The following is a 24646-nucleotide window of genomic DNA, read 5'->3' as shown; positions in this document are numbered from 1 at the left end:
ACTGTAAGCAACACACGTATAATGCAACTTCTCAACTTTGAGCTGTGATCTATTAGGCTTTCTTGCTATGGAAGGTGGGCTTTCTCTTGTTTTACCACTTCTCCCTTCTTCCGTCCTAAGTACAGTTAAAGTTTTATTTTTGATTAAATTGTTGTTCTGGGGTCACCTGCATGGCTCAGTCGGTTAAGCGTCTGCTTTCAGTTCAGGTCATGATCCCAGGGTCCTAAGATTGAGCCTCACATCGGGCTCCCTGCTCGGCGGGGAGCCTGCTTCTCCCTCTGTCCCTCTCCCCGGCTCATGCATGCCCCCTCTCTCTCTCAAATAAATAAATAAAATATTAAAAAAAAATAAATCAATGTTCTGGCTTTACATCTTTATGATTATGTAAATGCTATTCATGGCCAAGCAATGTAATATATTCTGATTTGTTTTTCCCTCTTGTGTGACTTTTTGTTTTCTCTCTAGTTAGTAGTAGTCTTTTTTTTTCTTAGTTATCTTGGTGGCTACCACTAATTCAGTAGTCAACGTCCTTGCCAGTTGTCTAAATCTCCTGAGTATGTCCAGATGCGTTAGATGCTCTATACAGTAGGGTAGCTCAGTATCTTATCTATCTCTGTCTTCCGTGGCCACAGCCCCCAAAGCTATCACCTCTTCCTCTTCCTGGTGTAGAGACCACATCTAGTTTTTTTTTTTTTTTAACTTATTCTTCAAGCCACAGCAATCTTGTTTCCACATGCCCCACACCTCTGCAATGACCTTTTACAAGGTCAGGTTTATGTTGCTAAATCTGGTGGGCACTTTTCATCTTTACCCCTCAGCTGCATTTCACACCCGGGGTGCTGGACTTCCTTGAAGCAGTTTCCTCTCTCTCGCTTATCATCTGTATCTGCCTTGGGCTGTGTTCTTCCAGAAGTAGACCCCGACACAAAGATTTGGGTACAAGGCGTTGGTTTGAGAGGTGTTGGGATCACTGGCAGAGGGGCAGAGAGGCAAGGCAGCCAATAAAAGGTACATTTAAAAAATTTTTCTCCAGCTTTATTGAGGTATAATTGGTAAATAAAAATTGTATGTATTTATAGTGTACGGATGTTTTCATATATGTATACATTGTGAAATGATTACCACAATCAAGCTAATTAACATATCCATCATCTCACATACTTACCTTTTTTTTTTTTTAAAGTTTATTTATTTAAGTAATCTCTACACCCAAATCAGGACTCAAACCCATGACCCTGAGATCAAGAGCCGCATGGTATTCTTTTTTTTTTTATTTAAGATTTTATTTATTTATTTGACAGAGAGAGAGACAGCCAGCGAGAGAGGGAACACAAGCAGGGGAGTGGGAGAGGAAGAAGCAGGCTTCCCGCTGAGCAGGGAGCCCGATGCGGGGCTCGATCCCAGGACCCCGGGATCACACCCCGAGCTGAAGGCAGACGCTTAAAGACTGAGCCACCCAGGCGCCCCTCACATAGTCACCTTTTTTTTCTTCTTTTTTCCTTTTTGTGCTGAGAACATTTAAGATTTACTCTCTTAGCAGGTTTCAAATATACAATATAGTATTATTAACTATAGCCACTATGCTGCCCATTAAATCTCCAGAATTTATTCATCCTGCACAACTGAAACTTTGTACAAAGGGTGCATTATTAAGTCAGCGGGTGACCAGATCTTAATCCAGAGGGGAAGTGCTGGGAAACAATGAAAAATATATCTTAGAATTATCCCACCTAATGTGCGAGGGAGCAAGGGTATCTATACTCCAACTTCTGAAAGTTATTGGTTGAGAGCTGCTTTGGGGGTGAGATGGGCATTAATTTTTTGCCTTTCTGGCTTAACGGGCTGCAGGCCTAGCAGCCCTCTGGAAGTTGTTTGGCCGGTTCTGAGGGTGTTAGGGAGGGATTTGAGGGCAGGGTGCTGACAGCATCTGCTACACTCCCCAAATACAGCTGGCCCTTGAACAACCGGTTTGAACTGCACTGGTCCACTTATACCCGGATTTTTTTCAATAAATGTACATATAGCTCTGTAAATGTATTTCCACTTCCTTATGATTTTCTTAGTAACATATTCTTTTCTCTGAATTACTATATTGTAAGAATATAGTATGTACTACATAGAACATACAAAAATGTGTTGACTGTTTATGTTGTCAGTAAGGCTTGGTATTTATATCTATATATTTATATATAAATATACAATAAATATATAATATATATTTATGTATATATATACACACATTTATATACATAAATATATATATAATTTAGTATTTAAGTTTCTGGGAAGTGAAAACTTATATGTAGATTTTTGAGTGCATGGCAGTCAGTGCCCCTAACCTGTGTATTGTTCAAGGGTCAACTCTAGAAAGGTCCAGCAGGGCAGGGACTTTTTGTGCTTTGTTTACCAAGCCTGGCACATAATAGTTGCTTAATACATACTACTGAATTTTAATGAACAAATAAATGCATGAGGAATTTGTGAATTCAGTTGTAAGGGTCTAGCAAGAGGTTAAAAAAACTGCAGTACTAGATATTATGAAAGCTAAACATTTTAGGCAAATAAGCCTCGTTTTCATATGGAAAAGAGAAAGCAAGGAGAACCCTTGTAAAGAGGAACTTGAGAATAATTCGGTTTAACATAATCATGGAATTTTAAAAAATGACATGAAATCACTGGGTTCTTCTTTTTAAATTTTATTTTATTTTAAAATTTTTTATAAGGTTGAGAAAGATTTTAAATTTTATTATTATTATTATTATTATTATTATTATTATTATTTGGGTAATCTCTTCACCCAACATGGAGCTTGAACTCATGATCCTAAGATCAAGAGTCTATCGGGGCACCTGGGTGGCTCAGTTGGTTAAGCGTCTGCCTTTGGCTCAGGTCATGATCCCAGGGTCCTGGGATTGAGCCCCGCATTGGGCTCCCTGCTTGGAGGGGAGCCTGTTTCTCCCTCTCCCTCTGCTGTTCCCCTGCTTGTGCTCTCTCGCTCTCTCTGTCAAATAAATAAATAAATAAAGTCTTAAAAAAAAAAAAAGAGTCATGTTCTATCGACTGTACCAGCCAGGGACCTTGAAATCCCTGGGTTTTTAATAATGCCACTGAGCTGCTGAATGCCCAGCTCCGGAATCCACCTCCGATCTTGTTCTGTGATACAACATACTGGCTATTGTTTGAATTAGGATCTCTATTATTTGTAACCCACAGCGTACCAACAGATATAAGCTCTATTGTAAAAACTTGGTGTATAATTATATAACTTTTATGTGCCTCAGTTTCTGCATCTGAAAATGGGGGTGATAATATCTTCTTCATAGGATTTCTAAGAAGATTAGAAGAGTTAACACACTTAGAACTGGCACGGAGTAAATGTTCAGTCAATGTCAGTTGTAATTAGTTTTTTGTTATTATAATATTTTAATTTTTTTATTTCTTTTAAAAATTATTATTATGTTATGTTAGTCACCATACAGTACATCATCGGTTTTTGGTGCAGTGTTCCATGATTCATTGTTTGCGTATAACACCCAGGGCTCTTTATAACACGTGCCCTCCTTAACACCCATCACCAGGCTAACCCGTCCCTCCACCCCTTCCCCTCTGAAACCCTCAGATTGTTTCCCAGAGTCCATAGTCTCTCATGGTTCATCTCCCCCTCTGATTCCCTCCTTCAGTTTCCCTTCCTTCCCCTAATGTCATCCAGGCTATTCCTTATGTTGCACATATGAGTGAAATCGTATGGTAATTGTCTTTCTCTTACTGACTCATTTCACTTAGCATAATACCTTCTAGTTCCATCCACGTCATTGCAAATGGTAAGATTTCATTCTTTTTGGTGGCTGAGTAATATTCTATTGTGTGTATATATATCACATCTTCTTTATCCATTCATCTGTCATTGGACATCTGGGCTCTTTCCATACTTTGCTATTGTGGACATTGCTGCTATAAACATTGGGGTGCATCTGCCCCTTCGAATCATGATGTTTGTATCCTTTGGATAAATACCTAGTACTGCACTTGCTGGATCGTAGGGTAGCTCTATTTTTAACTTTTCGAGGAAACTCCACATTGTTTTCCAGAATGGTTGCACCAGTTTGCATTCCCACCAATAGTGTAAGAGGGTTCCAGGAAGAGCGAATCTTAAGTAGACTCTGTGCTGAGAGTGGAGCTGGATGTGAGGCTCTTTCCTTGATGCTTGATCACAACCTGAGCTGAAATCAAGAAGCAGTTGCTTAACCGACTGTGCCACCCAGGTGCCCCTATTATTATTATTTTAAAATATATTATAAAATATATTATAATGCTAAGTGTTCACTATTTGGTCTGTTTTCTTAAAATGTTCAATTTTCAGAATTTGGCATTTTTAGTTCTATTTTTGGTACTTTCTATTTTTTACTTTAATGTACCATGATCATAGAGTGTGGCCTGAATCATTTTTGGTCTTTTGTGGCATAAAAATGGAATGGTTCTTGTAAAATGTGCTTCAGTGCTTAAAGAAACTCTATTTTATTTCTCAAAGTTAATCTTCACATATGTCTACTAATGCTGCCTTTCCAGTTGTGTTGTTCAGATTAATCAGCTCATTCCCATATCTACAACTAAATCTGAACTTGTCTTCCCTTCTCTACTTTCTAAATCTTTGCAGGATCCACCTTCCAGGTTCTAATTGGACATCATTCCAACCTCTTCTCAAATTTCAGTTCGTTTCTAGACTCAGTGCCTTACCTCTAAGACTTTCCTGTTCTCTACTCTTAAAATAACTTTCATTATCAAGATTCTGGAAAAAGACTCCAAGCTATGGCTTTTCTAGCATCTCTGGTGGATTATTTATTTATTTATAATTTAAAAAATTTTAAATTCAGTTTAGTTAACATATAGTGTATTGTCAGTTTTAGGGGATAGAATTTAGTGATTCATCAGTCGCATATAACACCCAGTGCTCATTACGTCAAGTGCCCTCAAAGCCCATCACCCAATTACCCCATCTCCCTACCCTTCTCCCCTCCAGCAACCCTACTGGTGGATCTTCTGGGGCACCTGGGTGGCTCGGTCAGTTAACCGGTTAATCTGACTCTTGATTTCAGCTTAGGTTGTGATCTCAGGGTCAAGAGATCAAGCCCCGTGTCGAGCTCCACGTTTAGCGTGGACTCTGCTTGATATTGACTCTCTGCATCTGCCTTTGCCCCTCCCCCTGCCTGCTCTCTCTCTCTCTAAATAAATAAATAAATAAATATCTTTAAAAAACCACTTACACTTCTTGTTCTATGTGTGAGCAGGAAGTGTCTGAAACCAGATGTTCCTCCTTTCTAAATGCTGTCAAAATTTAACCTCCTTCCCTCCCCCACCACCATGTTGCATGCACTCGGCTTTTGGCCACATTATTGCTTCAGTTCTCTGTTGCAATAGTTTGTACACGTTTCTATCTTCAGACTAATTCTTTTGAGAGCAAAAGACACTATGGAACCATCCACTACATCTTACCTAGGCTTCATTGGCATTTTTATGACCCAGGAAAAAAGAGTTTTCAATGTGAGCTAAAGAGCTTGTGGTCAGATGTCAGCTAGGGCCGCAGTCATTTGAAGGCTTGACAGGTGTTGAGGGATTTATTTCAAAAGTAGCTTACTGACACAGAGGGTGAGTTCATATTGGCTGTTGGGAGGCCTCAGTTCTTCTCCATCAAGGCCTCTTCACAGGGTAGCTTAAATGTCCTTAACAGCATGGTGGGTGGCTTCCTTGAGACTCCAGAAAGAGTAATCCATGGGAGCAAAGCAGCAGCCAAAATGCCTTGGAAGTCACACACTTTCACTTCTGTTGTATTCTATCGATCACACAGGCCAGCCATGATTCAATGTGGAAGGGTTGTGAATGAATATTAAGAGAGGAAGATCAAAGGGGCCATCTTGAATGCTGGCTATTACATAGGGCATGCCAAGTGTAACAGATGTAGTGTGCTTGGACTATAAATGGCTAGCAATGAGGCTGAAAGTTATTTATGGACTAAATTATCAGGGATTAAAGAGTTTGGCTTTTAACTGTTGATGGTAGGGAAATACTGAAAGATTTTAAAGAAGGCACCTAGAGGGTTGAGCTGTTTCTTCTTATCCAAATTTGGCAGCAAGCTGTCCAATATATTTAAATAAGCCCTCCACATTCTCTGCTTTTTCTTTGGGTTATTTGAAAATTCATGTATATTTACATACATCCCCTTGTTTCATTTGTGTTGGACTGACTTTTGGGTCTATTTCGGCTCTAGGTACTTTGAGGTGACAGGGGTGTGATCTGCTCTTTCAATCCTCTTTCTTCTCTTTCCTTGTCTAATTGAAAGCTAGCTCTTCCAGGGTGAGACACTGGGAAGAAAGAATTGGAGAGATAGCAGAGGGTTCCTCACATGTGCCTGGCTAGCTGTTGGTAGTCAGAAGCATTCTGGTGCAGACTGAGTCCATCTCTCTTACTTATGACCTTCAGGATTTGAGTTCAAGGTGTTCTTGGGGGTGATATTTAGCTTTACTATGGTCCCCTTCCCTGCTGAGGAGTCCCTTGGAGGAGGAAATGCCCAACTCACTTGACCTCTCCAGGCTTAGCCCATTCTCTAACATGTGTTTCTTCATTTGGAACCATGAAGTCCCCATCTCCCTATTTCTTGGTCTTATTTAAGCTGCACAAAACTTTTCTGGAGGAAGGATCTTATACATGCAGCCCTTCCCCAAACCCCCAAACAGGTCTGTAAAACCCTGAATAGGGAGACCCTGAAGCTGAATGTGACTGTCATGATACAAGATAAGGTCAAGCAACGTGGTTATTTGTCAAACGGTACCAGATGTTGTAACCAGAGGATAGTTAGTGTGATGGTAATGACAATGTGGCAGAGACACCGAGTTGTCTCCTGGTATCAATTTGCTTCTTTAGAAATTAAAACTCCAAATTTTTCCAGAATTTAAACTTCAACCTCCCTTGTAGCTATGTGTGACTATGCCAGCCAATGAGATGGGAAGGGAAATAGGTGTAGCTTATGGGTCACACCCTTGAAGGAAAGAGGCATATCCTCTATTTTTCCTGCCCGTGAGAAGGTGGACATGATGGTAGGCTGTCTTTGATGAAGCGGATGAAGACATACCTCGTGATAACACCACCTGCTGGAAGGCGCTTGGCTTTCCAATACCGTGGAGCTTCTCGAACCTCCCTGGACGGCCGATAAGGCAGGCTGGTTTAAGGCTTTGTGATTTTCGTGTCTTATTATGGCAATGAAACCTCAGCCTCAACTAATACAAAGTATCATTTGTTGGGTACATCTTACATGCCATGCACGGTGCTAAGCTTTTCACATACATTATTTAATCTTGATTGTTTGTTTGTTTATTTGATCGAAAGATAGAGAGAGAAAGAGCGGAGGCACTCATGAGTGGGGGGGGGGCAGAGGACGAGGGGACGAGGGTGAAACAGACTCCCTGCGGAGCAGGAAGCCCAATGGAGCTCGATCCCAGGACCCTGGGATCATGACCTGAGCTGAAGGCAGACACTTAACTGACTGAGCCACCCAGGCGCCCCACATTATTTAATCTTTACAATCTTTTTGTTTTTTGTTTTTGTTGTTGTTGTTGTTAAGTAGGGGATCAGGTAGGGTTTATTGGGCAGAACCAACAGAAACAGATTTTGGCTAAGAAGTGACAAATGAAATTTACTGGAAGGAAATATGGTGGCTTATAGGATGGAAGGCAAGCAGACTCAGAGAGGACAGAAACCATGGCTTTGGCAGTCCTGACAGGAGAGAAAGAAACCAAATATTAAGTTTCTGCCTTGCATCACTGTGCTCAAAACTCAAATTAAAAGGAGAGAGTCCAGGGGTGCCTGGGTGGCTTACTTGGTTAAGCGTCTGACTCATGATTTTGGCTCAGGTCATGAGATCCAGCCCTGCATTGGGCTCTGTGCTCAGCGGGGAGTCTGCTTGGGATTCTTTCTCTCCCTCTGTCCCTCCCCCCACTCACATGTGCTCGCTCTCCGTTTCTCAAATAAATAAATAAATCTTAAAAAAAAGTAGAGAGTCCATTTGGTCTTACTTTGGTCAAGAGGCTACTCATTTAGTTAAGGTGGGGGTAAGGCACCTTAACTTACTTGATTTATTGTCTCACCAAGAAATGTATACAATGATAGAGGGGTCGTTGGTCAAAAGGAAATGGGCTGCTATTAGCAAAACAAGGGAAGAATGGGTATTGAGTAGCCTGACACAACAAATGTTCACCATGCGTAAGTAATATGGTTTCCAATTATGTGAAAATTAATAAAAGGGAACCTCACTAAAGCAAAGCCAGGAGGCCAGAGTGGGAGGCTAGAAGAGGAAACTGTACCACTCAACCTCAGTTACGGGAAGACTTGCTAATTACAGACTCCAACAGAAGAATCCTCAACAGGAAAGAATTATAAATTATAGGCTCCAACAAGGAAAGATGTATACTGCATCTCCTATAAGAACTTGACCACCCCTGCAATTCAGCCAACGGGAAACTGTCATCGCCAGGAACTCTGCTTCTCTCCAATGAACTGTTGTTCAAAACAATTCCTCCCAGCTTCCTCCTTTTCTATAAAAGAACATTCCTCTTCTTTGTTTGTTGTACTTGCCCGTGGTTTTGTCATAGCTTCCGTATCCCAAATTGCCTTTCTGTGCTATTCTCGAATAAATCTATTTTTGCTTGTAAAATAACTGTTTTATTTTTAAGGTTTAACAGTTATGAGGAAAACGAAGCTCAGAGAGGTAAGTTAACTTGCCCAAAGTCACACAGCTAGTAGAAAGCAGAGCTAGGGACTGAACCCAGATTAACTGACATGTTCTTAACCATGACGCCGGGTGGCTTCCAATGGCCAAGTCAGACCAGGTATATTTATGTGCGACTCTCCACAGAGCAGTGCTGTGCTCAGCTGGCTTTCTACTGACTGATGCTGCTTCAAATAGGGTATAAAGATGAATCTAGGGGCGCATGGGTGGCTCAGCTGTTAAGCGTCTGCCTTCGGCTCAGGGCGTGATCCCGGCGTGATGGGATCTAGCCCCGCATCAGGCTCCTCCGCTATGAGCCTGCTTCTTCCTCTCCCACTCCCTCTGCTTGTGTTCCCTCTCTTGCTGGCTGTCTCTCTCTCTGTCAAATAAATAAAATCTTAAAAAAAAAAAAATGAATCTAATGCTAGCCCTTTTCCCTCTTGATCCTTGGCCTTATTTAGCCAGAAGTTGGGGGTGTACTTTGATAACAGAATAAAAAATTTGAAATCATCTGCAGTCGGCTTCGAACTGCAATGCTGCGCAGGAAACAAGTAGTTCGGACAGCAGTCCTGGGCTTCCGGCGTATGCACAGCCTCCTCTCCTCTTGTGGCACAGAAAGAACAAAACCCCGAATTGCCTCTATCCTTTGGGGCCACCAACATGACTATACATTGTAAGAACAGCTGTAATACCTGGAGGCTTGCCTGTTTATAAAGAATAGACACCTGCCTGAATTTCCCCAAGAAAATAGGGGCTTGGTGTGGAGACATGGGGATCAGGTATGAGGATGTGTGGAGGCTGGACTAAAACCGGAAAGCACCCACAGAATCCAGGCTGCTCCAGGACTCACTCTCCAGGTCTCTCTCAGGGGCTGTGCGGCTCCCCTCATGGTATCGCGGCTCCTCTCTGTGAATAGACTTCATTCCCTTCCTGTGACCTCTATTCCTTCACAACGTAGTTTGCTCCCGTCATCACGTCCGCTTTTCAGGAAGAAAGTTCAGGGAGGGGAAAGGTCAGCCTCTTTGTCCATCAAGGTTTCCCTTCCATCTCATTGGTCAGAATGGGATCACATGGCCACTGGAGGCGGGCTGGGGAATCCTGTAGACAGCTTTTCTAGTCTGTCTCTTGGAGAGAGGCATGGGAGAGGGAGCTGGAGTTAACCTGCTAAAGTATCTGCCCCAGGAGGTGGAATTTATACCCATTAAAATGGGTATAAATATGAAATATTTGTGCTAAAATGTTATATCACAAAACCATGGTACAGAATTAAACCTACCCTATCATGGCAAATTTGTAAATTATATCTGTGCTGGGAGTGAGTGCAGAAAAGCTGATCTATGGGGCGCCTGGGTGGCTCAGTCGTTAAGTGTCTGCCTTCGGCACAGGGCGTGATCCCGGCGTGCTGGGATCGAGCCCCACATCAGGCTCCTCCGCTGGGAGCCTGCTTCTTCCTCTCCAACTCCCCCTGCTTGTGTTCCCTCTCTCACTGGCTGTCTCTCTCTCTGTCAAATAAATAAATAAAATCTTAAAAAAAAAAGTAAACCTGATATATGATGGAAGTGGGACTGCATGTTGCTTTTTCTTGTTTTCTTTAATATGGTCAAAATACTGTTTGTATGTTAATACAACCAAGAGAAAACAAAACAAAACAAAACAAAAAACAAAACAAATATGGTGGTTTTGTAGGCTTGGCTCAACTGTCAGGGACTGAACAGAGTCATGTATCTTAGGACATATCTGACCTACTCCCTGGAAATGATCTTTCTTGTGGAGTTAGGGAGAAGTTGTTGCCCTTTGACATTTGTGTCTACCCCTTTCTTCTAGAAGCAAAAATATCAGATAAAAGAGTTTGTGGTTCTTTTCCTTCTGTTCTCAGGTAAAGGACGTACAACTTCCTTTCTGTCCTATTCCAGAAATTAGTAATTTTCTCCTCAGTCCTGCTCAGGTCAGGTCCTGAGCCACTTCTTCTTTCAAGGATGAGAAAGAGGAAGAAGTATTTCAGGGGTGGTCGCAGTGCATGAGGTCTTTGCCCTGCAAGTGACCTCTGCCAACCATGTTCTTAGTGTGATCTTCAGTGGGGGGGGGGGGGAATACCTAAGACTCCCACAAAGCATATGGTACAACTGTTTCTTCCTCCTGCCTGAAGTTTGGATCCCTGCTTGGACAACTGAGGGAGTATGTGGAACCATCTAGAATGCTTCTGAGAGAGCAACAGGCAGCTTTGAGGCCAATATACCCTTTATGTATCAACGGGGATGTGCTAGCCATATCATTGGTCAACCCAAGACACAGTGCATAGAATAATTATAGCTAATGTTGACTGAATATTCAAAACATGCACTTTGACATCTGCTAATCTCATTTAATCATCACAACTCCAAGAGGTTAAGTACTATTACCACCATCATTTTCCAGATGAGGACGAGGAGGTCCAGAGAATAGCTAACTTAATTAAGATCAAACACTTAATAGAGATAAGATTTTAACCCCCTTCGTCTGGCTTCAGACCCAAAGGCTTAACCAGATTGCTAAGAATGACATTCGGGTGGAACTTTTCTCAGCAATAAGCATAATGGACAAACAATATTGTGTTATTTGTACTTCCCAGAACCTTCTCAGAAGGGTAGCTCCTGTGTGGCCAGTTCCTTTGAATGTGGTGGATCAAGCAAATTGGAGAAGTCTAGACAGAAGTGACTTGTCTGTGTAGGTGGGGAGTGGGGGGAAGATTTGGAGAGATAGGTCTGGGAGATTGTGTTAGGAAGACAGGAGCCACAGTCCTGGGTGCCATGTGGGGCACGAGAGATTAAGGAGACCCTGCTACCTTGCTCATTCTCTTGAGGGCAAAGGCAGAAAATTAGGGAGAAGAAACATGGTAAAGAGGATTTGTGAAGTTGAATATAGACTCATGGGATACCCCACATATTTGAAGGAGATGAGAGAATGAGTCTTGAAGATATCTGGGGGAAGAATAGTCTAGTTAGAGGGAACAGCCCATGTGCTGGAAGTGTTCTTGATATGTCTGAGGACCAGTAAGGAGGCCAGCATGGCCGGAGTGGAAGGAGCGAGGGGTCAAAGAGAAGGAGAAGAGCTCAGAGAGGTAAGGGTGGGAGAATGGGACAATATGCTCCATGTCGACAGATCACACAGGGCACTGTTGCTATTGACTGAATGTGTGAGAATATCCCCACTACGGTGGCCCGGCCACCTGGCACTGCCACATAGACCACACAGGCAAAGGCTTAAACAACTGCTTGTCTGAGTTTTGGCAAAATGCCTGTGATCTTCCCAGAACAGAGAGTATGGGAGGCCCGTGAGGAGCTGCACTGGGGCCATTTTCTGCTTGCCTCTCTTCTTCCTTAGGAGGCCATCATGAACCAATTTCTGTGGTGTCCCAGGTTCTGAAGAGGTATAAAACTTTCTTGCTCCCCCACTCCAACCCCAAGAGCTACAGACTAAAACTGTCTCATCTATTAGTCTAGAATATTGCCTCCCCTTTTTCAATTCATCCTTTTTGATTTGCAGAACAAGAACCATGTGGAAATTTAGTTTTGCCATCTGGGTAGGTAATAAACTGAACCTAAAAGGGGCTTATTGTGTCTTTATTGGTCCAATCAGTCATGCCTTGGTCTTACCTAGCCTTGTTGTCTGCCTGAGGCTGAGATGGGGCAAGTTGTGGGAAGCAAGATTGAGAGCCAAACATACTTGGTTTGAGGTGCTTATTAGACATCGAGCAGGAAGTTGAATATCTGAGTTTGGAGCTCAAGAAAGGTGTCTGGGATGGAGATACAAACTTTGGCATGGTCAGCACACAGATGAGATTTATAGCCTTGAGGCCACCTAAGAAACTGAGCTCTGGGACCCTCCTTAGGAGCTTGGGAGAAAAGAAGGGACTGACAAAAGAAACAGGGAGGAGGGACTGGGATGAAGGAGAACAAGGAGAGTGGGGAGCCCCCAAGGCCAATGTGCAAATTAGTTCCGGGAAGGAGTGCTCAAACGTCAAAAGCTGCTGCTGAATCACTTAAGATGGGGATTGAGAAACAACTATTGGAGTTCACCGTGTATCCTTGGTGACCTTGACGAAAACAGTTTTGGTGGAGTGGGGGCTGGGGTGGGGCAAATGCTTGACTGGAATGGGTTTAAAGAGAGTGGGAGGAGCAGAATTGAGCACAGCAAATGCAGATGACTGTTTTAGAAACTGTTTCGCAAAAAGGAAGCAAAAAATGGAGCCCTCGCTGGTGGGGGAAGTGGGATCAAAGAAAGTATTTGCTTTTTCATTAAGAGAAATAAATTATTTCTGATGGGAATACCGGATTTCTGGGTATACATTCAGTATTGTTTTCATTGGCCTTATGCATTTATTCCAGAACCAATACCATACTTTAACTTACAACGGCTTCGGGGTTTTGCTTTGATATGGCACCTCTGGCTGTGGAATGGTATGATGCAATAAGATATGTTTCGTAGTTTTCTAAGTTATTTCTATGTGTTTTCTCTTCCAGGTGAATTTTATTTTTTATTTTATTTTATTTTTAAAAACTTATTTATGTATTTTTAAAAATATTTATTTATTTATTTGACACAGAGAGAGAGAGTAAAAGCAGGTGGGGCAGCAAGAGGGAGAGGGAGAAGCAGACTCCCTGCTGAGCAAGGATTCTGATGTGGGGCTCCCTCCCAGGACCCTGGGATCATGACCTGAGCTGAAGGCAGATGCTTAAGCGACTGAGCCACCCAGGCGCCCCACTTCTATGTGAATTTTAGAATCAGCTTGTCAAATTCAATAATAATTCTGTTGGGTGAGAGTATACTGAATTACCGAGTATTCTGCTGGAGAACTGACGTATTTATAGTGTTAAGCCTTGTCATCCACGAATATGGCTTGTCTCTCTATTCTTTGATGTCCTTGAGGAAAGCAAAACAGTTAAAAAAATATAGTTTTTACATATTTCATGTTAGATTTATGCTTACACGTTTTACAGCTTTTTGATGTTATGGGTGGTATTTTCTTATTATATTTTCTTATTAGAAGATTAGTCAACCTTAGCTGAATAGAGAATAGATTAGATTTTTATATGTTCATCTTGCTGAATAAGGTTAGTTCTAACAAGGTACTGTTACCAGTCTTGGATTTTCATACTTTCTGCAAATGATGACTTTTTGCCCCTTGAACATGCCTTGTGCAGGAAAGCGTTATGATTGGATATTACTGCTGTCCATAAGTTTTGCTCTTGGAGAGTCAACAAAATGATCAGAACAATTCTTTGCAGTGGTTTCCTAGCTGTGCCAGATTTACTCAGACTCAAAGAGAAAATTGCCCGGGCGGTGTGATGTGGGTACTGGAATCTCACTTTATATTGACTTGGATAGAGAATAGATGAATGGTTAAAAAAAAAAAATAAAGAAAAAACCCCAGACAAATACAGAGAAGCAAAATTTCCTTCTAAAAGCTTATTTTAAAATCTTTTCAATAAATGGAACTGAGAAATTATTTGTTCACATGAACAAAAATGAACTTGGACTCCCTATGGCACACCACATACACATAAAATAAAAAATAATTAAAACAGTTTTGCACAAAGTCAGAGATTATTATTATTATTATTTTTAGAAATTAAATAACACAAGTAAAACGAATATTTGAGACTATATCAGTGAAAAAGTTTTTTTTTTTTTTAACTTTGGAGATTTCTTAAGTCACAGGAAAGGCTAGTAATAATCATCCATATTAAACGTAAAAGCATCTGCCCAAGAGAAATGCCAATTATAATTGTTAAAAGCATCTAACTCGTAGTTTGAGCATGAGTATCAGAAGAGCTTATGTCTGTGAAAGTGACTTGTAAAGTACTAGGCAAATGGTGGTTATGTTTACTTTTGAATCGCCCAGCAATATGCTTTATTTTCTATTTAGGCTTGTTTGGTGTTAAGAACACTGGTTCACTCAAATTAGTTCAAGTTTTGAAGATTTCGTAGTTAGGATTCTATGATAGCCATCACTACTGATCATTAATTTTTTCTTCTGTTTCCAGGTACAGGAGACAATTCTACTTCCTGTCTGAATTTTTGCAATAACACCTGGAAGATAACTTCTTGGGAGAGTTTCTCTTTCCTGTAGTGAATTTTGGACAAATTAGAAATAAACTGCTATTATATTAGGCACTGAGATTTTGGTATTGTTTGTTATTGCCGCAAAACCTACCTTATCCTTATTGATACAGAAATCCATAGTCTGGATGGAAAATCCATCTGAATTTCTAGTTTCTTAAATTGTAGAGTTAGGATGCTGATTTGAGATCTTCCTTTTCTTTTAATAAAATTTTGTTTATGATTTTAATTTTCCCTTAGCACTGCTTTCACTGCATCCCATTTTAAGTTTTGATATGTCGTGGTTTTGCTTCATTCATCTCTAAGTATTTCAAAATTTCCTTTGTAATTTCTTCTTTGGCCCATTGGTTCTTTAAGAGTATGTTGCTTAGGGGATGCCCGGGTGGCTCAGTTGGTTAAGTGTCTGCCTTTGGTTCAGGTCATGATCCCAGGGTTGTGGGATCGAGCCTTGCATTGGGCTCCCTGCATAGCGGAGAGCCTGCTTTTCCCTCTCCCTCTGCTGCTCCCCCTGCTTGTTCTCCCCCCTTCCCTGTTAAATAAATAAATAAATAAATAAATAAATAAATAAATAAATAAAATCTTAAAAAAAAGAGTACATTGCTTAATTTTCAAAAATTTGTGAATTTTCCCATTTTCCTTCTATTGTTGATTCTAACTCTATCCTGTTATGGTTGGAAAAGATACTTTGTATAATACCTATCTTTTAAAATGTATTGAGACTTGGGGCACCTGGCTGGCTCAGTCGGTAGAGCATGTGACTCTTGATCTCGGGGTTGTGAGTTCAAGCCTCATGTTAGGCATAGAGCTTACTTAAAAAAAAAATCTACTGAGGGGCGCCTGGGTGGCGCAGTCGTTGGGGGTCTGCCTTTGGCTCAGGGCATGATCCCAGCGTTCTGGGATCGAGTCCCACATCAGGCTCCTCCGCTGGGAGTCTGCTTCTTCCTCTCCCACTCCCCCTGCCTGTGTTCCCTCTCTCGCTGGCTGTCTCTCTCTGTCAAATAAATAAATAAAATCTTAAAAAAAATCTATTGAGACTTAATTTGTTGCCTAACATAAGGTCTGTCTTAGAGAACATCCCATAAGGACTTGAGAAGAATGTGTATTCTGTCCTTGTGGGGTAAAGTGTTCACATATGTCTCTTAGATATAGTTGGCCTATTGTATTGTTCAAGTCCTCTATGTCCTTACTTATCTTCTGTCTGGTTATTCTATCCATTATTGAGAATAGAGTATTGAAGTCTCCCACTATTATTATAGGATGGTCTATTTATTCCTTTAATTCTGTCAATTTTTTCTTCATATATTCTAATGGTCTGTTATTAGGTGTGTAAATGTTTATAATTGTTATATTTTCTTGTTGTATTGAAACTTTTATTAATATATAATGTCTTTCTTTGTCCCTTGTGTAAACTTTTTGATTTAAATTTTAATTTGGGGCACCTGGGTGGCTCAGTTGGGTTAAGTGTCCAACTCTTGGTTTCAACTCAGGTCATGATCTCAGGGTTGTGAGATTGAGTCCCCAGTTGGGCTCTGTGCTCACTGAGGAGTCTGCTTAAGATTCTCTCCCTCTCCTTTTGCCACATTCCTCCACCCCCTGCTCATGCATGTACATGTGCTCTCTCTCTCTCTCTCTCAAAAAATTTAAAAAAAATGTTGTCTCATGGTAATATAGCTACCCTTGCTCTTTTCTGGTTACTCTTTGCAACTATCTTTTTCCATCTGCTTATTTTCCATTGCTTTGTGTCTTTCTACCTAGAGTGGGCCTCTTATGGAGAATGCACAGCATATAGTTGGATATGTTTTTAAAATTCATTCTGCCAATCCTCGTCTTTTGTAGAGAGGGTAATCTGTTTACAGTCAGAGTAATTACTGATAAGGAGGGACCGAACTTCTGTCATATTGCTATTTATTATCTTTACGTCTTAAAACTTTTATACCCTTCACTTTCTACATTACATTATTTTGTGTTTAGTTGATTTTTTTTTGCAGTGAAACATTTTAATTCAATTCTCATTTCCATTTGTGTATAGTGTATAGTTATTTTCTTTCAGTTACCATAGAGATGACATTTAATATCCTAAAGTTATAACATTCTAATTTGAATTTATAGCTTCTCTTCAATAATATATTAACTTTGCTCCCATACAGCTCCATCAGCATGCCATCTTCCTTATGTCACAAAATTACATCTTTATACCTTGTGTGACCAAAAACATAGGCTGACAGTTGTTTAAAAATATGCATTAGTTTCTTAAAATATGTAGAAAACAAAATGTGGAGCACAAACCAAAAGAGGCATAACACAACCTTGTTACAATAACACTAGTGTTTATAGTTGCATGTATTCACCTTTATTGAGATCTTTATTTCTTCATATGACTTCAAGTTGTTGTCTAGTGTCCTTTCATTTCAAACTGCAGGACTCCCTTTAGTATTTCGTTCAGGGTAGATCTAGTGGTAATGAGCTTTTGTTTACCTGGGGATATCTTGATTTCTCCTTCACTTTTTTTTAAAAAAAGATTTTATTTATTTATTTGACAGAGAGAGACAGCCAGCGAGAGAGGGAACGCAAGCAGGGGGAGTGGGAGAGGAAGAAGCAGGCTCCTAGCCGAGGAGCCCGATGTGGGACTCGATCCCGGAACGCTGGGATCACACCCTGAGCCGAAGGCAGACGCTCAACGACTGTGCTACCCAGGCGCCCCCTCCTTCATTTTTGAAGGACAGTTTTGTGGGATATAAAATTCTTGGCTTACAATTTTTTTCTTTCAGTACTTTGAATATATCCGCCCATTGCCTTCTGGCCTCCAAAGTGTTTGATGAGAAATCTGCTGAAATCTTATTTAATATCCCTTTTACGTGATGATTCACTTCTCTTCTGCTGCTTTCAGACTCTCTTGTCTTTGGTTTTTGACAGTTTGATTATAATACATCTTGTGTGGGTCTCTGAATTCATTCTACTTGGAATTTATTGAACTTTCATAAGATATATATACCCAGGTCCTTCAAAAAAGCTGGGAATTTTTCAGTCATTGTTTCTTCAAACAATCTCTCCGACCCTCTCTCTCATCTGACATTCCCACAATGTTTGTATTGGTCTGCTTAATGATGGTCCACAGGTCCCATAGGCTCTTTTCACTTTTCTTCAATTTTTGTTTCTTTCTCTTTCTTAGAGTCAATAACTTCAGTTATTGCCTTACCTTTAAGTTTGCTGATTCATGTTTCTATTTGCTCAAACCTGCTTTTGTATCCTTCTGGTGAATTTTACACTTCAGTTAATGTGTTTTTTGGCTCTAGAATTTCTTTTTGGTTTCTTTTTAAGTTATTTATTTATTTAGGTTTTCTTTTTATTGATATTTCCATTTTGTTCATATTTTTTTCTTTACTTTCTCTATGTTTTCCTTTAGTTATTTGAGCAACTTTAAGACAGTTGTTTTAAAGTTTTGTCTAGTAGGTCTACCATCTGGTCTTTCTCTGGAATAGTTTCTGTTTTCTTCCTTTGAGTGGGCCATACTTTCGAACAAAATAATAACTCTGGAAATCAGATTCTCCTCCTTCCCCAGGGCACTCTCTCTCTCTCTCTCTCATTGTTATAGGCTATCTCTGTGCCAGGGATCAGCTTGAAGTATTAAGGTCTTCTTAGGGCATTTATAGTGACTTTCTAAGCTCTTTCCTATAGCAGTTACTTTTGAATGGTCTAGTTCTTTTTTTTTTTTTTTTTTAGATTTTTTTTACTTATTTGTCAGAGAGAGAGAGAGAGAGAGAACAGAAGTGGGGGGAGCGGCAGGCAGGGGGAGTGGGAAAAGCAGTCTCCCCATTGAGCGAGGAGCCCGATGCAGGACTTGATCCCAGGACCCTGGGATCATGACCTGAGATGAAGGCAGATGCTTAACTGACTGAGCCACCCAGGTGTCCTGAATGTCCTAGTTCTTGAAAGGCATGTTTTACACTGGCTTCCAAAAGAGGAAAAAGAGAAAAATGGAGGAGAAAAAGGCACCAGCCCTTTAAATCTCCTGGAAGTTGCTTGTTCCAGAGATGGAGGGACTTGCATAAATGGGGGGGGGGGTCCAACATGGTTGCCTGCCTGTGTCTGAAACTCTGAGATCAGAAGCTGCAACCAGCAATCAGAACACTCCTGCAAGCTGCAAGCAAGCTGCTCCTGGAACATAAGCACAGCTTCCTGCCACCTGTGGGAGATGGGAGATCCATAAATGCTGTAGTACTATGAACTAAATAGACTGAAATTGACCAGGAGTCTCTGAATAGACTCCAGAATTCCTATATAGTCACATAAGACAGGTTCTGCCAGTACAATTGCTATCCAGGTAGGGAGAAGGTTTCCTGATGCTCCCTACTCTGCTATCTTTCTGAAATCTTCATTCTGATTCAATTAATTTTTATTATGAATCTTTTTATGAGCCAGCCACTGTTCTATGCACTGGAAATAGAGTGATGAGCAAGACACACAAGAATCTGTGCCCTCAAGGAGCTTATATACTCTAGTTGGGTTGTACAATAAAAGAACTAAATAAATATACGATGTAATTTCATGTAATGATAAGTGCTATGAAAAAAAAATTTGAGTATCCGTAGCAGACATTGTAGTTTCTCCACTCATGTGCCATCAGTATTTAACATTCTCATGCAAGCTGTCCAGATTTCTAGCTGTCATTGCCTGCAAGTGTTTGCCTGAGGGCTTTTTCTTTTTCTTTCTTTCTTTTTTTTTTTTTTAAGATTTTATTTATTTATTTGACAGAGAGAGACAGCCAGCGAGAGAAGGAACACAAGCAGGGGGAGTGGGAGAGGAAGAAGCAGGCTCCCAGTGGAGGAGCCTGATGTGGGGCTCAATCCCAGAATGCCGGGATCATGCCCTGAGCCAAAGGCAGACGCTTAACGACTGAGCCACCAGGCGCCCTCTGAGGGCTTTTTCTGCCTCTGGAGCCTCCCGTGCCTGGGTGTAGGGCGGGCAGCTTGGAAGCACCAGAGAATTAAGGCTACTCGAGAGAGCACCCCTCAACTAATAGCTGATTTGAATAGTGCGTAAGAGTCTAGACCCCTTACCCCTCAGGCAGATCGCTCTGAGGCATGTTTTATACTGGCTTCCAGAGTTCCTCAGGGTATCCAGCTCCAATTGTCCATAGTAGGAACTTTTTCATCACACATTTTTTTTAGGAGCTCTTTCCTGTTCCCACATCCGCACCGGTATTTCCGGTATCACCTCCCAAATAAATTACGTGCACTAGGATCCTTGTCTCAGGGTCCATTTACCGTGGAACCCAAGCTAAGATATTATCAAGAGTGGGGCTGAGGAATAGACGAGAGGAAATGGCTGGGAGCCTATAGACAGGTGTCCACCTGTGGTTACCTGGTTAGGGGCACACCCATTGCTGAGTAAATGCGAAAGTCTCTGTGGGTTGGATAGCCATTCTGAAATTTTACCCATGCCTTTATAGATGGTGGGCCCTTGGCCACTGTTCAGGGCAAAAACAGGCCCTGATGTCTGAGCTATAGCAGCTTCCTGTGGTGGTCAGAGTGAAAGCTTTTACCAAAGCAAACCAAGCATATTCATGAAATTATTCCTCCACGCCCTGATCGGTACCCTCTCATCCAGGGCCTGTGGCCTTATTCCTCTTTCCTCAGCCCCTTTTACTGCTAACATGTATAGGCACTTTGTTGTTTTAAATTATTTATTGGTGTTTTTCTTTTCTTTCTGATTATAAAAGCCATTCTCTGTTTTGTTTTGTATAAGAGTTTTAAATACAAGAAAATATAGAAGAAAATTAAAATCAACCTGTGACAGATTAAAATAGACCACAATTCTTTGACACAATTCCCACTGAGAAGTGGGATCTATGTCTTCTCTCCTTGAATGTGGATGAGCTCTGTGACTGTTTGACCAATAGAATATGGTGGAAGAGGGGCGCCTGGGTGGCACAGCGGTTGGGCATCTGCCTTCGGCTCAGGGCGTGATCCTGGCGTTATGGGATCGGGCCCCACATCAGGCTCCTCCGCTATGAGCCTGCTTCTTCCTCTCCCACTCCCCCTGCTTGTGTTCCCTCTCTCGCTGTCTCTATCTCTGTCGAATAAATAAAATCTTAAAAAAAAAAAAAAGAATATGGTGGAAGAGACCCTGTGGCAGTTTTCAAATCAAAATCTTATGAGACTGGACACTTTCGATTATTGTCTCTTAGAACACGTACTCTTGAAATCTAATCACGATGCTGTGAGAAGCCCAGGGAACCTAGAGAGGCCACATGGAGGTACTTAAGTTGACAGTCCCAACTGAGCCCCCACCCGCACCAACTGCTGGCCATGTGAGTGACCAATTTTGAAAGTCCAGACCAACTGAGCCTTGGATGACTCTAGTCTTAGTCATGATCTGACTGTGACCACGTGAGATCCCTCAGGACTGCTGAAGCTGGACAATCCACAGGACCATGGCACAATAAGTCACTAAGATTTGGAGTGGCTTGTTAGGCAGCAATAAATGACTGGAACAAATCCATAATCCAACCCTCCGAAGATAATCACTATTCACATTTTGGTTTTCTTACACACACATATTTTTAAATGAGTAATTTTATTAAAAATGTATAGAATTTTTACGGATTTTTTTCAGAGACCAAACATTTATTTGCTCTGGTTATTAAGAAGGTAGGACGAGGGGCGAGAGAAAATGTGTTGGAGGGAGAGTGAAAAAATCATTGGCTTGGGGAGTCACATTAGCAGTCACGTACAAGGTACAGTTTGGTATTGTATGTATTTCGTGTGTGATTGAATAAAGGAAACCTCATTTAAAACGGAGGCAGGAGGCCAGGAAGGGGAGCTTTCACACCCTACTGCTCATGGTCAGTGGCAGACCCCAACAGAAAGAGACTTGCATTCACTGCAGGAAGACATCTATAGTTAATATATTTTTCCTCCAACAGGAGGAAGAAAGATTTTCTCCTTGCCAACAACAGCCTGCCAATGAGAGACGGTCCCGACTCAGCAACGAAAAGCAACTATACTTTTTTTTTTAATTTGATGCAATGTTCCATGATTCATTATTTGCGTATAACACCCAGTGCACCATGCAATATGTGCCCCCCTTAATACCCGTCACCGGTCTATCCCAATCCCCTACCCCCTCTCCTCTGAAGCCCTCAGTTTGTTTCCCAGAGTCCATAGTCTCTCATGGTTCACTCCCCTTTCTGATTACCCCTCCTTCATTCTTCCCTTCCTTTTATTTTGAACTCCCAGTTGACTCCAATGGACTTTTTGTGTATAACAGCCCCTCCCAACTCCCTCCTCTCCTCTGTAAAAGAGCTTTCCTGTCCTTTGTTTTTGGGATTTGCCTCTAGTTTTGCCATAGTTTGTAAGTCTCAAATTGCAATTTCTACTATTCTTGAATAAACCCAGTTTTGCTGGTAAAATAACTAACAGTTTTGGGGCACCTGGGTGGCGCCGTTGTTAAGCGTCTGCCTTCAGCTCAGGGCGTGATCCCGGCGTTATGGGATCGAGTCCCACATCAGGCTCCTCCGCTGGGAGCCTGCTTCTTCCTCTCCCACTCCCCCTGCTTGTGTTCCCTCTCTCGCTGGCTGGCTGTCTCTCTGTCAAATAAATAAATAAAATCTTAAAAAAAAACCCCAAAAAACTAACAGTTTCGTCTTGAAGGTTAACATGTGAAATTATGATCCTGTGTCTTTGAAAACAGATTTATAAGTGAGTAGACATGATGGAACGTAAGGATATATCACGGAGTGAGGCATTATTTACCAATCCCTCTGTTGTTGGGTATTTAAGCTGTCCTTGATTTTCAGTATAAAAACAATGCCAAAAAAATAATAAAAATAAAAATAAAAACAGTGCCATGGTGAACAAGCTTGTACATACGTTTTTGACTGTACTTTTCGACTATTTCTTAGAATAAATTTCTGGAAGTGAAAATTCCTGGACAAAGGGTTTGAGGCTTTAAAACAAATTTTTTTATTATATTTGATTAGCCAACATATAGAATATCATTAGTTTTTAATGTAGTGTTCAACGATTCATTAGTTTTTTTTTTTAAAGCAAAATAATATTAAAAAAGCATGGGGTTTCTCTGTACCTGAATTGTCCTTTCTGATGGCTATGAAAGGAGAACAGCACTGGCTGAAGGGTACTCCTCATTTCCTTGGGCAGGAAGGAAGGACATTTTGCAGTGTGCTTTCAGGGAGAAACAGTGTGACTTCCCACATGTGCTTGTCTGTATTAATGTTTTGACACACGGTCCAGGAGGCAGGCCCTAAGTCTATTCAGCTTGCTTTTCATAATGCTTGGCCAACCCTAGAAGCAGATGGGCAAAAAAAGAACACCTTTGGGACAATGATCTTCATGGTTTGGGAGAGGGATCTGGGTGGGAAGGGAGCACAGGCTGTTCGTAGCCTCAAGAAGGTCAAGCAGGCCTTGCTGGCTGAGCCTCCACCCTCTTCCTCTGAATGGCTAACAGACTTCTGTCACCGACTTCTCCTTTTCTGTCCTTCCTGTCTTTGGTGGCTTCCTTGAAGTGGCTCAGTGGTGCATGAAGCCCCAAGGTTCCTGCTCTCTCCCGCTATGACTCACAGAGTCCTTCTGTTACCAGGTACACCAGGGACTTGGAGGGGGGCCCTCAGGGGGAGGAGGAGGGTATCTTTTGAGTCTAAGTAGAGAGAGAGGGCACAGAATATCTAGGAGTTAGCCTGGAGGAAGACAAAGGGGATTTGGGGAAGGCTAAGGGATTCAAGAGCAAGTAGAGAGCAGAACCAGACCAAGATGGCATGCCCAAAGAAGATTGGATGAATAATTAAATTCATAGACTTATGCAGTGGGATTTGGCTGGCCCCTTCACTTTACAGATTAGGAAACTGAGGCCCCAGAGAGGTGGAATGATATGCCCAAGGGTGCACAACGCTTGTTGGATTCTGAGTGCTTCTTCTTGAATTCCATCTTATCACCTTCACTTGGCCCAGTGTTCTATTTTCCAAGGATCTAGGTGTAAATGTTAGTTGAATGACTGACCAAAATGATTCAAGTTTGTTTCCTTTTATGCCTGTACTTTGTGAGAATGAACCACAGAAGGGGAAAAAAAAGCACTTGAGAATTGCATAGGAAGGAAATTGCCTAATTAAGAGTCTTTAGGAACTTAATTGTTGGGCACACCAGCAGGATGGCAGGGTAGGGTGGAGTTCAGAGACCGGCTGACTGCACCCCCACATTGGTGGTCCTTAGGTCAGGAATCAGCAAACCAAGGCTGGTGGGCATCTGGGGAGGCTTCCTCCCACCTGTCTTTGTAGGTCTCAGATGAGCATTTATTTATTTTAATTTTTAATTTTTTTAAAAAGTAGGCTCCACGCCCAACATTGAGCTCAACGTGGGGCTTGAACTCAGGACCCTGAGATCAAGACCTGAGCTGAGATCAAGAGTCTGTTGCTCATCCCACTGAACCACTCAGGTGCCCCTCAAATGAGCATTTAGAATCGCTTCATGATAGGGAATACTATCCTTGAATCCCAGTGAAATGATCTTCTCTTCCCCAGAGAATTCCATTTGTCTCATTAATACATTTAAAAAAAAGATTTTATTAAGCAATCTCTACGCACAATGTAGGGCTCGAATCCACAAACCCGAGATCAAGAATCACTGGCTCTACTGACTGAGCCATTATTATATTTTGTATATCCTTATTGAAAAATTTGTGGAAATGCATTTTCTCTCTTGTTTTAGAAGTACCTGCCAATATACTCTATTTGCCTCTTGGACCAGAAAACCTAAAATATTATCTGGCCCTTTAGAGAAA

The 24646-nt window shown here is 41.4% G+C and overlaps 1 protein-coding gene and 1 long non-coding RNA gene across 4 annotated transcripts in view; both read left to right on the top strand.

Moving 5' to 3' along the window:
- Positions 1-275: 275 nt before the first annotated feature.
- On the top strand, positions 276-14910 carry LOC121103758. Its single transcript, XR_005835988.1, has 2 exons — positions 276-1008; positions 14779-14910. It is a non-coding gene; the product is annotated as an uncharacterized LOC121103758 (long non-coding RNA).
- Positions 14911-23303: 8393 nt separating this feature from the next.
- ITGAM (integrin subunit alpha M) overlaps positions 23304-24646 on the top strand; it is a 39345-nt gene continuing 38002 nt past the window's right edge. For 2 of the 3 annotated variants that reach the window (XM_008685340.2, XM_008685339.2), the window contains exon 1: positions 23304-23452. In XM_008685340.2, the coding sequence (XP_008683562.1) occupies positions 23425-23452 (28 nt within the window). In that variant the 5' untranslated portion in view covers positions 23304-23424. The remainder of the gene's footprint in view (positions 23453-24646) is intronic. The other variant, XM_008685341.2, reaches the window with a different exon arrangement.

Source organism: Ursus maritimus, unplaced genomic scaffold (assembly GCF_017311325.1).
Source record: "Ursus maritimus isolate PB19 unplaced genomic scaffold, ASM1731132v1 scaffold_2, whole genome shotgun sequence".
NCBI lineage: Eukaryota > Metazoa > Chordata > Mammalia > Carnivora > Ursidae > Ursus > Ursus maritimus.
Note: the sequence above shows the minus strand (reverse complement) of the source record. Positions and strands in the feature narration are given on the sequence as shown.